The 13,470-nt window shown below is 50.9% G+C and overlaps 1 protein-coding gene across 1 annotated transcript; it reads right to left on the reverse strand.

The window, feature by feature from the left end:
* Nucleotides 1-23: 23 nt before the first annotated feature.
* On the reverse strand, nucleotides 24-13,022 carry phrf1 (PHD and ring finger domains 1). The gene is made up of 21 exons (XM_062460817.1): nucleotides 12,562-13,022; nucleotides 11,985-12,039; nucleotides 11,710-11,858; nucleotides 11,442-11,576; nucleotides 11,036-11,265; nucleotides 10,819-10,902; nucleotides 10,529-10,662; nucleotides 10,333-10,424; nucleotides 9,832-10,007; nucleotides 9,289-9,421; nucleotides 9,056-9,168; nucleotides 8,750-8,943; nucleotides 8,517-8,642; nucleotides 8,204-8,349; nucleotides 6,427-8,078; nucleotides 6,125-6,309; nucleotides 4,727-5,985; nucleotides 4,180-4,241; nucleotides 2,718-2,873; nucleotides 2,387-2,515; nucleotides 24-2,126 (listed from the first exon to the last, which is right to left on the reverse strand). Exons 3-21 carry the CDS (start codon nucleotides 11,801-11,803, stop codon nucleotides 1,959-1,961), a joined length of 5,268 nt encoding a protein of 1,755 aa, XP_062316801.1. The 5' UTR covers nucleotides 11,804-11,858; nucleotides 11,985-12,039; nucleotides 12,562-13,022; the 3' UTR covers nucleotides 24-1,958.
* Nucleotides 13,023-13,470: the final 448 nt, after the last annotated feature.

Raw genomic sequence — 13,470 nt, forward strand, 5'->3', positions numbered from 1 at the left:
TACCAGATTATGAGAAAGCAAAAAATGTTTTCTTTGTTTATTACAACAATAACATAAGTATTTACAGTCAGATCGTCCAGTTGGCTCAGTGTAGATGTAGAGAAGGCAGCACGGGCAAGCTGCCCTGTTGAAATAGAGCAGCCCTACATTGCTTTATATCCATAAGAACACCCTCTCCATCAGTTGAAACTGCACACATTTCATGCTAACTATCCCAACAAACTATATGTTGGTACCCACAAGAAATTATATTTTCTTGGAGGTGCCGTTTCTGGTGTAGTCTGTATTTTACTGGTAAATAGGGGGTTAATCGACAGAACATTGCACGTACACCGTTGCTCACCAATATTACAAAGGTCCTTTTAAACATTAAACACTAAATTAATTAGGATCAATTTAATCTGAAATTGTATTTCCCTCTATTCTGTGCTCCTACTACTACGTGATTGAAGAGAAAAGTGAACAAGCTATATTCTTATTAATTAAAGCACCTGGTATTATATCACCTCCCACACACAGCTGAAGGCCAAGGCAAGTCGACATTCCACACACCTTCCTGCTGCGGTGCAACACAAACAACATTGCCAAGGCAATGTAGTTCCATAGAGGAATCCTACAGTAGTGAAAAGTCATGATAATGAGGACATGTGCACTCAGTACAAAACCTGTGTCTGAATTAGCTTATTATTTGAAAAAGATCACAGTGGTAATGAACGTAACCATGAAAGTTATTGCACTTCATCTGAACGAAGATGTAACTAAGTGTTTCCCCGTTTAAAAGTGAGCACCAACTTAAACTGGGAGGTTTCATTACCCATGATCACCAATCTTTAGGCTGCAGGAGTGACAACTTAAACGGATGGATCCAACTAAACCTTACAGGATCCTGATCCATAAACCTGAACCCATCTTTCTGATCTAGGAAAGAAAGGACAGCCAGATAGCTGGTGCAGTTTGCACCATTCTCTCAAACAAGCACCACTATCAGATGAACAGTGTTTTCACAGAGCCTGACGATCAAAGCTGCCGGACATTCTCTGGATGACAGCAGACTGATCGGTGGGTAAGAGCTGTGGTGTCTCATGATTCTAGAGGAAGTTATACAGAAGTGCCCAGAGTAGCACAGAGCTCTACATAGAACAGATTTCAGAATAGAACTATTAAAAAAAGAAAGAACTAAACCTACATCCAGCCACAGCTTACTGATGCTCAGTGCATAACATACAACCTCAATTGGAAGGGCAGAAATACTGGTATTTCATGGTCAAATTTACATTAAATCTAAAATCCTGGATTATCATCATCTTCATCTTTTCATTTTCTACAAAAATGGCAACATTTCAAACAAACAAAAGTAGATCTTTCCAAAATAAACAGGTTATGAGATCTTTCCTAAATTAGCTGTATATAGACTCCTTAATCTTGCACCACGTACTACCAAACAAAATGCCACGGACACATACTCAAAAACACAAACAGAAACAGAAAAGACCAAAAAGTACGAGCCGTGCTGGTAGTCAGCGACCTTGGACAGAGCCTCTAAAACAGCAGCACTGAAAGGTAATCTGACGCCTGTCTCTTTGGAGACCGCACCCCATGCAAATGTTTCAAAAGAGCTACAAAAGATGTATTCCATTCTTATTTTACAAAACACAAGATGACACCAGAGCAGAGTGTATTGCAAACACACCCTGAACATATGTGCAAAACATTGGCTTCTCTATTCCTCTTTTCAATCACAAAACAAACAAAAACTGATATCCATAATGTGGCACACTACCCATACAAACCTTAAAAAAATAAACAAAACAAGAGTCTAAAGACAGGGCATCTCAAAGTCCACAAGTCCTTTCACAGTATGCATCACAATCCAGACCAAAACTAATGACAGCAAAACAAATATGTCCGAGTCTCTCTCATCTGGGATGGTTCTTAGGCTGTCCTGGACTCGTGCAAACTCATGGGCTCTCAGAGTCTTTGGCTCCCTCGGTCTCTGTCTCCTGAGTCGTCTCTCCATCTTCTCTTCCTTGCCCGTGTTTTCTAGCATGTTTGTATTTGTCTACGTAGGCCTTGACCAGGTTGGCCACCTTCACAGGGTTGATCTCGCCACTCTTGCTGTGACACACCTTAACGGGAGACATGAATGACAGATCAAACACTGACACGGTGTGAAAGCAAAGAGATACCGATGAACACAGGGACAATTAAAAATCATCTTGTGAAATTCTACATCATGACAGCTAACAACGCAAACGTAAATCCACTTCAAAACCAGTCTAACATCCACTGTAATGTACTCAGATATCTGGTCCTATGTCAGTGTCCATGAGAAATGTACCCCAGAATACACGCATGCTCATGCGATATTGAACCCAGGGCATTGTACCTTTTGGACGGCCTTGCGGAGGATGTCTTTGTACTCGTCCTTGGTGATGTCTCTCTTCTGGTAGAAGGGCTTGATGGCCAGTTTGACCTCCTCCACGGCTCGTTCCTGCATGTGCAGCTTCTTCATGTACTGGAGGACAGACGGACAGTGAGTGCATGCCACAGTTGTTGTTATTATTGTTGTAGGCAGAAAGGATGTTTCTGTTGTTGACAGAAAGGATGTTGTACACATTCACGATATGATCCTTATACACAGCCAGGATCAATGTGAAAATGGAACCTAATTATGAAGTGCCGGACCTGTCGCAGGTTTGTCTCCCTTACAGACTCACCTTATTGTTCCTGGGTTCATCTGTGGCCTCTGAGAAGGTGTCGGTGGCATGGCCCCGCCCAGGGATTGACAGCCCTGCTTGGGCCAGGCTGCTGGCACTGCCCTTCTTGGAGCCCTGGGCAGAGGGGTCACCGCTGGGCAGGGCCCCTGAGGGGTCCTATGGAGGGGTCAGAAGGTTACAAAAGGGGCTTGTGGTTTTGCTCAGACAGACACTGCATGGCCCTATACATTTTTCATGGTGCTCCAAAAATCCAAACCACCAAATGGTAAGACCTGTGAATACATTTACTGCTTCTCACACCTCGAAGATGTACAACAAATGAAAATCTGAGCTAATCCATACTGTGACTTTTGTCCAGACTATTATAATACCATTGGAACTTTTCTACTTAAAGTTTGGTAGAGCCCAAAGGTTAAAACATTTTAGGAAAATGTCTCAAGAATTGTTTCATATTGTTGTCTGTAATTACTTAATGATACATGACACACATTTTGAGATTTTAAGTACAAATGATAGATGCCTCTTGTTGGCTGGTCTACCAGCTGCAAATAAAATGGTAGCTGGGAAATCCCCCACATGCACCATTGGCAAGGGAACGGCTCTCGTCTTACTGAGATACTGTACAGATGAAGCTTTCTACGGCACAAATATTCTATACCAAAGCGTAAATATTATTTTATCTAGCAACATGGACCAGCAAATCAGTGTTTTATTAAAACAATGGGTGGTTTTTAAAATATTTTTTTCAGCAATGTTTTGCTTGCTTATTCGTTTAGAATAGAGGAATGGATAGGTTGTACTGGCAGTTTTGCTAATGTTTGTTTGATGTTTTTTATCTTTTTGAATGTTCTTATCCATGTACATGGGTACAGTGTGCAAGGGCCTTGTATGCAACTTTTCCATGTTTGTTCACTTTTGTGACTGAGATGGTGTTTCTCATTATTATGTATGCTTATACAAACAAAACTTGATCAAACTTCTTCTTTCTTTCTTGTTTTGCTAGACAATAGAACCAGGTGAGAGCCTTGGAGCCATGTTACACTTCACTGGCCAGTTTGCATTTCCCCTGAAATTGTTTTACTTTCATTTCATCAGAAATTGCTTTATCATCAGTTGCAGTTTCAGTCACATGACCAATCTTGATTCCAGAGTTCTGCAACTATGGGGAGTAAGACTGCCACCCTCTGGTTATTTTGTACAAATGCATGCTAATTTCCCACTATTTTCATTCATCAGCATTGTACATTTACTTGCAGCAGGTCTTGGGCATATCCATGTCTCATCTTTTGGACTTTACTACAAAACCAATTAACTTCTATAGACAAATTAATGCAATGCTCCCTGCAATAAGACTGAGGCAGAGATATGTTTTATATCTATACGATACTACTATGGATCTCTCTGTATGGTGTGGGAATGACACCGGAGCTGTGTTTGGCTGCAGTAGGGTGAATGACAGCACCTGATTGGAGGAAGGTCTGCGTGCTCCTTCCTGTTTCAGCTTCAGTTTGTAGAGAGCCAGTTCTGAGGAAGAGGAGAGGACAAAGACATGGAATAACTGACAGCCCTGCAATATTTTACTGTTGATTGCTTTTCTACAGGTACACTCTTGCACTTTTTGAGGTTCATGTTGTTTAACTGTAACTTGTTTAACTACATGCTCTTATGGTTCTTCCCTTTGGCACTTATTTGTTTTTTTTTCACAATGTATGCTCATGTTTTGGCTACCCGCAATGTTTGGGGCTATCTCGTTGTTATGATCAGTGACCTATGCACTTTTGTAAAGCTCTCCCTTGGAAGTCGCTTGGGATAAAAGCGTCTGCTAAATTAATAACTGTAAACATAAACAACTGTTGGATCTCTCTCTGCAGCTACTTAGCAAAACAAACTCCCATCATCCTCTGTGTTTGTTAACATTTCTTTTCCGTTTAGCAAAACAGGATTCGTAAAAGGTTTAAAGGAGGGCTGCCGTTCTAGAAGGGTCCCCCCCGTCCCCTGAATGGACTTACTGCTGCCGGTCTTCTCTGGCTGGGGCCCGTCGGGCTCCTGGATGTTCCAGGTCACCCTCTTCACCGGGGCTTTGCTCCTGGCTCCAGCCATTACCGGCACCGGCTCTCCCTCCGCCTTCTCCTCCTCCCTCTCCTGTTTGACCTCGGCTCCCATCGCCGCCGCCCCCTCTCTCTCCGCCGCCTTCTCGCTCTTCACAAAGTCCAGGCTGTCCAGCATCATATCCACGTTGAAGTCCTCGTCAGAGTCCGAGGGCTCTTCGGCCGCCGGCCTCACAGGGAGGGCGGCGGCCGGGACACGGGCTGGGGTCTCTGGCTTGACCTGAGGCGCCGGAGGGGGTGGAGGGATGTCAGCAGGAACTGCGACCAGGGGAGCAGGGTTGGGGGCGGGGGAGGCGAAGGGCACGGCCTGGGCGGGGGCCGGAGGTGGCGGAGGGGGACTGGACGCCAGGGTCAGGTCAGGCCACGCGGGCTCCGTCTTGATCTCGACGGCTGCTATGGATCCCCGCTCTTCCTTTTTCTCACCGGACGTCGTGGAGCAGCGAGGCTCGTTTTCGGGGGAGCGCATTTTGTCTTTCTTGATCTCTTTTTCCTTCTTCAGATAAAAGTCCTTGATTGCACTGAGGGAGGTCGTCTTCTCGTCCTTCACGGGTTCATCGTCTGGTGAATCTTCTCCGAATATATCAAAGCAAGTGAGTTTCTCCTTCTTGATGGCTTTGGCCACTTGGGTTTCCTGGGTGGGTTTAGCGGAGGCACAGCCGTCACGGTGGTTCCTCTCCCCTTTCACCCCAGAGACGGAGAGAGGTGTCAGCCCTGAGTTGGAGGAAGACGCCTCTCGCTTCACCTCTCTCTCCGTTTCCTCCTTTACGGGGAGTCCCGGGAGTTTCTTCTCTCTCTTCCTCCCCTGCTGTTCCTTGGAGAGGTCAGAGGTGGCCGGAGTTGCAGCCATTTTCTGTGGCCCCTTGGAGGACCCAGCGGATGACCCCTCTCCTTTCCTCCTCTCTCTGGACCGGGAACGGGACTGCGGCCTCTTCCCGCCTCCGGACCTGGAGTCCGCCTTGCCCCTAGAGCTGGAGGGCGGGGGTCGCGAGGGCTCTTTCCTCCTCTCCCTGGATTTGGAGCGCGAGCGCGCGTACCTCTTGTCTTTAGCCACGCGGCCTCGGTCTCTACCGCCCTCTCTGCCGGCGCTCCTCTCCCTACTCCCTCCTCTCTTCTGCTTTTTACTCTTCCCGGGTTCTCCACTGCTGGAGTCTGAGCCTGACCTGGACCACACGGAGCACAAGGAAACACAGTAAGGCCCGACGTTGAGAAGCAGAACAGACAGTGAGAAGTCAATCAAGCAGGATGAATCACAGGATCGTAAAAAAGACAAGCTAATAACTGTCCCAGAACGTCATTTACCTGGACCGTCTCCCGTCTCTGGAGCGCGAGCGCCTCTTCCTGTGTGACCTCTCAGACGCCCCTGAGTCAGAGCTGTCTGAGGGAGAACGCCTCCTCCTGTCCCGGGACCCGGAGCAGCTGTTCCTCCTCTCACTGCCCTCCTCCCCCCTCCTCCTCCTCCCTGCCTCCCCCGAGCCCTGCCCCCTCCACCTCCCTGCCTCCTCCTGCTCCTCCCCCCTCCTCCTCCCTACCTCCCCTGAGCCTTGCTCCTCCCCCCTCCTCCTCCTCCTCCCTGCCTCCCCTGAGCCTTGCTCCTCCCCCCTCCTCCTCCTTGCCTCCCCTGAGCCCTGCTCCTCCCCCCTCCTCCTCCCTGCCTGCCCTGAGTCTGGATGCCCTCCTCTCCTCCGCCTGCCTGGCTCCGGGCTGCTGGAGGCTGACTGCTGCTCCCTGGACGCCCCGCTGCCCCCGGACACCTGCCTGCCCCGGCCTGAGGACCTGGAGGGGGACCCGGCTGGACTGTCCCCAGGTTCCTGTTTGACCTCAGTCTTTAACCTCCTCTCGCCAGGGAGGCTGGAGGCTGAGGTAGAGGCTGAGCTGGAGGCAGAGGGAGCTCTTCTCTGGAGGGAGGAGGTAGAGGTCTGGCTCTGTAGACTGCTCTCCTCCGCTGGTTCTGGCTTTTCAGTCTTCACAGGCACCAGGCGGTGAGGCAGGGGGTTGGTGCTGCTGGTCGCCCCAGGTTCGGGTGCTCGTTGTGGGCTACGATTAGTCCGCCCACAGTCTCTGATGCCAGAGGGCTCTGGTTCCTTCTTCACCTTGACATGCTCCCCTGAGACGCCCTCCCCCTCTGGTGAGATCCTCCTCTCCAGGGTCTCAGCTTTAACCTGCTTCCGAAATCCCGCTCTGCCCCCCACGTCAGGAAGCCTGGAGCCCCCCCGAGCACGCTGGGACTTGCAGTCTGCGCCTCGGCTCTCGGGCTCGCCGTCCGAGCCGTCGGACTCCGAGCCGGTGGGATGGAAGGGGTCGTACGCGTCCCGCTCTCCCGGCTCCTCTTTGACCTGCGCACGCCAGCCCGGCCGCTTCTGCTGACTCCTGCCCCTCTTCCTGGCCGCCTCGTCCTCCTCCGAGCTCCCCGCCGCCATCGCGGACGCGTTGCTGAGCGGGCGCGCGTGCCAAGCGCTCCCGCTGGAGTTGATCCGGAAGCAAATGGTGGAAGAGGAGGAGGAGTGCGGAGGGTTGGCGGGGGAACCCGAGGAAGAGGAGGACGACGAGGAAAAGGAGCTGGCGAAGGCCGGGGATGGGCCGGGTCTGTGTCGGGGAGTCTGGCCGTCCTGCCGCCCCTGCTGCTGGTCCACACTGTGCTGCCTGCCTCGGTTCCCGGCCAGGCTCTGCATGCCTGACTCAGGGAAACCGTTGCTGCTGCTGCTGCTGCTCCCCCTAGTGGCGCTGTCGTTGCCGAGGCCGTTGGTCTCCCGTTTGATCTTTGGTATCCTGGGTAGCACCGACACGTCCACCCACACGGGCTTGGGAGGAGCGGCCTTCTTGGCCTGGGACTGTGGTGGCGCCGCGTCCCTGCCTTTGGAGTGAGAATCGGGGCTGGAGGTGGAAGGGTGGCCTCTATGGGGGGGTCCAGCACCGTTGGTCCCCCGGTGGCTAGGTCCCGCCGTGGGGCTGGGTCTGTGGGAAGGCGGGGCCGGCTGGAGGCGAGGGTGGCCCAGGCTGGAGGGGTGGGGGTTGGCGGCAGGGTGGCTGTGGTTGGTCAGGGAGGGGGAGGGTGGCGAGGGGTTGAGAGGGGATGATGATGAGGGTCCCGGGGAGCTGTGGGGCAGGGGTGTGTTCAGGGGGCTGTAGGAGGGCCCCGCCAGGTCGCCAAAGCTTGGTCCGGGGTTGGGGGACTGTCCTGGGGGGCCGGGGGCACCCGTCTCTCCTGAGCTGCTGCTTCTGCTGCTACCTGGCATCGACGGAGACGACGAGCTCACTGAACAACAACACACCTGTTAGTATGGCTGAGGGGGGGTCAACGTTCTGGGCAAGCATGGATGTGATACCTACTTCCTGAGGAGGAAGGAACAAATCGAAAGAAAGCCCAACACAAACACCCACCTGGCTTGACTGCCTTGAGGGAGCCGTCTCTGTTGATGACCACATCGGAGCTGTCCATCAGCAGCATGCTCTGTCCTGTTAGGATGCTGCCCAGCAGGTCAGGCACTGGGGCCGCCTCCTCTGCCTGGGGCTGACCCTGGCCACCCCTACAAAACCATGGCAACCACAGGGATTTATATACATTTTATGAGATCGTATCGCTGTCCTATTTATTCGCTCGGTCGTTGCTAAGTATCAAAACAGCATGATGTTTCCACACCATGTTCCAGCAGTTTAGGAGAGGGTGCACGAGGAGTGTTGATCGTGGGAGTACCTGGAGAGGCCAGCAGTGATTGGGCGAGCCACCGGCTGGTGGGAGCGAAGGGCGGAGCGAGAGAGGCCCCGCCTCTTGGCGTCGAGCATTGATGTCACCTGGGTCTGCTCCTCACCTTCCTCCTCCCTATGGAATGTCGACACACAGATATTCAACCCCTGCACATGCACTCACACACACACACACACACACACACACACACACACACACGAGTGCACATGCACAAACGTTACCCGTTGTCAAAGTCGTCCAGGTCGAAGGGGTCTCCGTAGACGGAGAAAGAGGCGGCCCCTATGTCGGCGCGCATGCTGCCCAGAGTTTGGTCCGACGGCCGGCACACCGAGGGCAGAGTGGAGCCCTTCTTGGGCTTAGCGATGCCCAGGCTACGGGCTATACGGCCTCGCGACGTTGGCTGCTTCTTCGCCACCTGAGGACCCACACACACACACACACCTCACTTTGCAGGCTTGAAAACGGCAAAATGCCCCACGAGTGGGCACGATGATGCGCTACGCTCCATGACGTTTCAAGACACCCACCAGCTTCCTTCTGGATTTGGTTCTCCTCTTCCGCCTCCGCCTCTTCACCCCCGTGCCCGCAGCTTTGCCCTTCTCCCCAGAGGCAGTGGACTTCCTGCCTTTCCTGCGCTTTACTGCCAGCACAGAAACCAAAAGGCACGACCATTACCAGTCAGCTCAGGCAAATCTTTGTGTTAACTGTGAGACGTGTGTGTGGGTGTGTGTGTGTGTGTGTGTGTAGCGCGTGTTCTCACCGGTCCTGCGCCGGCGGCTGGGGGCAGCGCGGGGCGTGAGGTTGCGGACGTACACGGCGGTGTTGAGGCCCGCCACCACAGAGTTGATGGTGTCGTCCAGCCAGGTGGACTGCATCAGGAACCTGGGGGCCAGCTGGAGACACACACACACACTGACACTGCTTACGCTTACACAACACACCCTTCCTCCTCTCAGAGCACCCAATTCCCCTCCTCTCAACACACACACACACACACCCCGCCCCCCCCCCCCCCCGCCCCCCTCAGAAAACACACTCCCTTTCCTCTCAGAATCCCCCAGCCCCATACGCAAAACCTATACCGCCACATGCTTCCAGAACCCAACTGCACCCATGCTGCACGCGCATGCGTCACTGTGACGCAACCTTCCCAACTGACAAGTACAGTGAGGACAGACACGGCTTTAAAACACTCACTCCACACGTTGTCAACCCCCACGGCAAAAACGTCGAGCCGGCTGATCCCCAATGCCGCTGCTTTGCGTTCGTTAGGAGACAAAGAAGCGCAAGCCTCATGCCAAACCTGTGCCGTGCGTGCCTGTGTGATGCGGTGGCGGTTGACGTTGGCGCGGACGCGCTCGCTCTGCTGGGTGCGGGCGATGGCCCGGGTAGGCCCTGCCGGGGCGGGGCGGGAGCGGCTGGTGGTGGGGCGGTCGCTAGTCTGGCTCTCAGCCTCGCTCAGGTCCTCGGCAGAACCCCCTGAGCCCCACAGGGAAACACCCACATCTGTACGAGGACTCTTGTCTCTCTGCTTGCAAGACTCTGCAGTGCAATTCTACTAAGAATAAAACTCCCTCTGATGACAAGATTATTCATCTATGCTACCAACAAGGCCTTTAATGCATGTCCTCCTTTCTCTCTCTCTCTTTCTCTCCCTGCTTTCCTGTTTCTCTCTGACTGTCTATCTAAAATGAATAAAGCCCCCAAAAATATCTTCACAATAATAAAAATTAGACTGTTCATGTTCATGTGTAATTACTAGACACTTCACAAAAAGCATTGTAGACATATAAAAAGGGATTACGTGAGCGACGGTTGTTGGCTTCACACCCTGGGCAAAACCATTCCTCCACAGGAACGGCATCCAGTGGGGGGGTCAGGCACTCCATGTGGTACCTTCCGACACACAACAAGAAGTAAGCTCCTCAAGTTTGTCTGAGAGCAAACAGAACACGTACACCCTGACCCGAAGACGGGGGGATGGGACGTTTCCTCCTCACCCTGCGTCACAACCGTCGCAGAGCAGCAAGCGATCCTCGCGGTCTCTCCCCCTGCACACCTCGCAGCTGGTCTGTTCCAGCTCCAGGTCCACCTGCTCCTCCTGGCCTTCCTTTACAGGCTTGTGCACTGTGATCTGAACACAACCACACAGCATGAACACAACACTCACGTCACACACCTACAAATGGATCGTAGCCTGCAGTTAGTGCTGTGATCATCCTAACCACGACACGTTCTGTCATGTGAGGACCACTGGACAAGCATGAAGCTTGACAGTAACGGGACCTACCATCTTCTGAACTTTCCCTCCGAAATTCTTCCTCAGGTAGATGTTGTTGAAGACGATACGGTCCACGGGGCAGGAATTGGCGTTCTGGGGGAACACAAGTCAGGAACTGAAACTCGCTGTCATTTCAATCAAGGGAAACACTGTAGACTTGGAGAAACAAACTTCCCACTTCCAGCCCTCAATCTTTGCAGCGTCTGCACAGGCCAGTCTCACCCACCTTGGACCACTCCAGGATGCAGTCCAGACAGAAGTAGTGCTCACAGCTCTCTGGGGTGGCCACAGGCTGGCTGTGGAATGAGTTGAGGCAGATGGGACACTTCTCAGAGTCCTCATCTGAGCTGAGCTCTGCGGGGTCAGCGGAGGCTCCTGCCACAGCCCCCTCCACAGCCTTCCCAGAATCCTCCTCTTCTTCATCATCATCATCATCATCATCATCATCATCATCATCTGTATAAAACACACACAGACACAGAGAGACACACAAGTGTCTCAGGGTGACTATTGGACAGCCTGAATTCTAGAACACACAAGTCAACCTGAGTTTACGAAGAAAGAAAAAAAACATAGCATTGTCTATCATCACTTGTCGGAGAAGCATATGCATTACTATTAGAGACTCTCACCATCACTGTCATCCTCCTCTTCCATCTCCTCATCATCTCCGTCGAGGTGATCCTCCTCTTCATCATCATCATTATCATCCCCGCTCTCCGACTCTTCATCCTCCATCTCCTCTCCTGCTTCGTCAGAGTCTTCCTCTGTTGACGAGACATGAGACAACAATGCTCAAGGATCTGACATTTACAACCACTTGGCATTGTTGGAGAGTTGGCATGTATTTGATGAGCTTTCACATGGTATGTATAAACCTTGTTGGTATTTGTCCCTGACCTGATCCTGAGATATTCCACCCAGCAGCCCTCTTCCCTTTCCCCTGGGAAGCGTTCCTGTTTATCAGCTCATCCTGGCTGTCCTCCTCATCCATTGCTGACCATCAGAGCGCCTCAAACGTCAACACAGATGCAAACACTGTCTCAGAACTACAGGGACAGAGAAAAACCGGAACATTTTGGTAAAACTTCAGTAATTTAACACATCCTCAAATATGCTTCTTAAGTACAGTGTCAGCGACTTTTGCGACATGTCAGCGTTACAAATAAACTCACCAGTGGACAGGCGCGCTTGGGATACGTCAGTATAAATCGTTCTATAATCCTTTATCTGAGGATAGAAAGAAGTTAAATTATGTCAAATGCATGCACGTAAACTGTGATTGCACAGCTGTTAGCTTAAGCTAATTTGTTAGCTACGTAGATGTAAGGCTGCAGCTGCAGATGCTTTTCAACAACAACAAACGTCGTTGAGCATGTGTTAACTGGGACTGAAGTAGCTTGCTAGTTCGTGTGTGTACTTGCATGCCATGCCCGTTTAACACTGTAATCAAACATGGCAGCTTGCTCGTACAACAACTCAATCTTAGTGACTGCTTCGGTTAGGTCTCCCACTTATGCAAACATGGCTAACCTTGCCCGTAGGCTTTGTGGTGCCAGCTAACTAGCTAGCTATGATTGACTCGCTAGCTAGCAAGCAAGTTGAGCTCGCTCGACTAAATATAACTGCAAGCTCGGGCATGCTAGCTAAGTGTGCATATGACATTCATGAACAATTCAACGCTAATTAATTCACCTCGTGGCTTTCTTAAAGCGTTCATTACACGACTACCTTTAAGTGTTTAACACCTACCCTGTGAGGGAGTTGTGGGGTGCATGTTTAGAGTACTTGAAGTCCCGAATTGTTGAGTGACACCACCGGCTGAAGATGTAGCTCTAGACGGAAATGGCCGAACATACTCAAGTCACTGCACACTCTTAAAGATACCGTGTATGATTTTGATCGTATCAAACCAACATATTCTGTGAAACGCGTTGCCAGGACATACAATAAAGCACAATAAAACAAATAAAATGTGAGTATGGTCGCTGACAATTAAAATACATAAGCTGATGAACGAAAAGATGTACACAAAAAACACGTTCGTCCAAAAAAATGTAGTGTCAAGTTCTGCTTATAGCAACGTCAGTTGACTGTCCCTGTAAGTATATGTTGTAGAATTACTATTTTCCCATGATAAAACTTTAGGCATCGTCTGCCTTCTTGGGCACTGTGAAGGAATAATAACTATACTGCTAATCAATGCTGCTAGACCAATCACTACCTCAAGTATATCAAATGTGTAATGCTTAATACTAAAGCATATATCCAATTGTGATCAATTGATTTAATTAAGAACAGATGGGATTATGCAACAGGATGTTTCTGGGTCTGTGTGATAGCTTGGGTCTGCTGAAATGTAGCTTTGGTTTGTGTGTGTAAGAATGAAGATGTCAGGCAAACTGACTTGGGAGGCAAGTTGGAGCACAAAGGGCCTCTGAGTAAAAGTGTTGGCCTGTGAGATAAGGTGGTTGGAGAATGTATCTTTTTTGCTCATGCAACGAGTCAGACCATCTGGTCTGATACACCTTTGGATTTACGACACTCTCAAATCCCCCTTGGAGACCCTGACCCCCCTTCCTCGTCGGATGCCCCTTTCCCCCCGTTGGAGACCCTGCCCCACCCGCCCCTGTGCTCATCAGACCTTGGAGTGGTCTGAAA

Source organism: Osmerus eperlanus, chromosome 5, assembly GCF_963692335.1.
Source record: "Osmerus eperlanus chromosome 5, fOsmEpe2.1, whole genome shotgun sequence".
Classification (NCBI taxonomy): Eukaryota; Metazoa; Chordata; class Actinopteri; order Osmeriformes; family Osmeridae; genus Osmerus; species Osmerus eperlanus.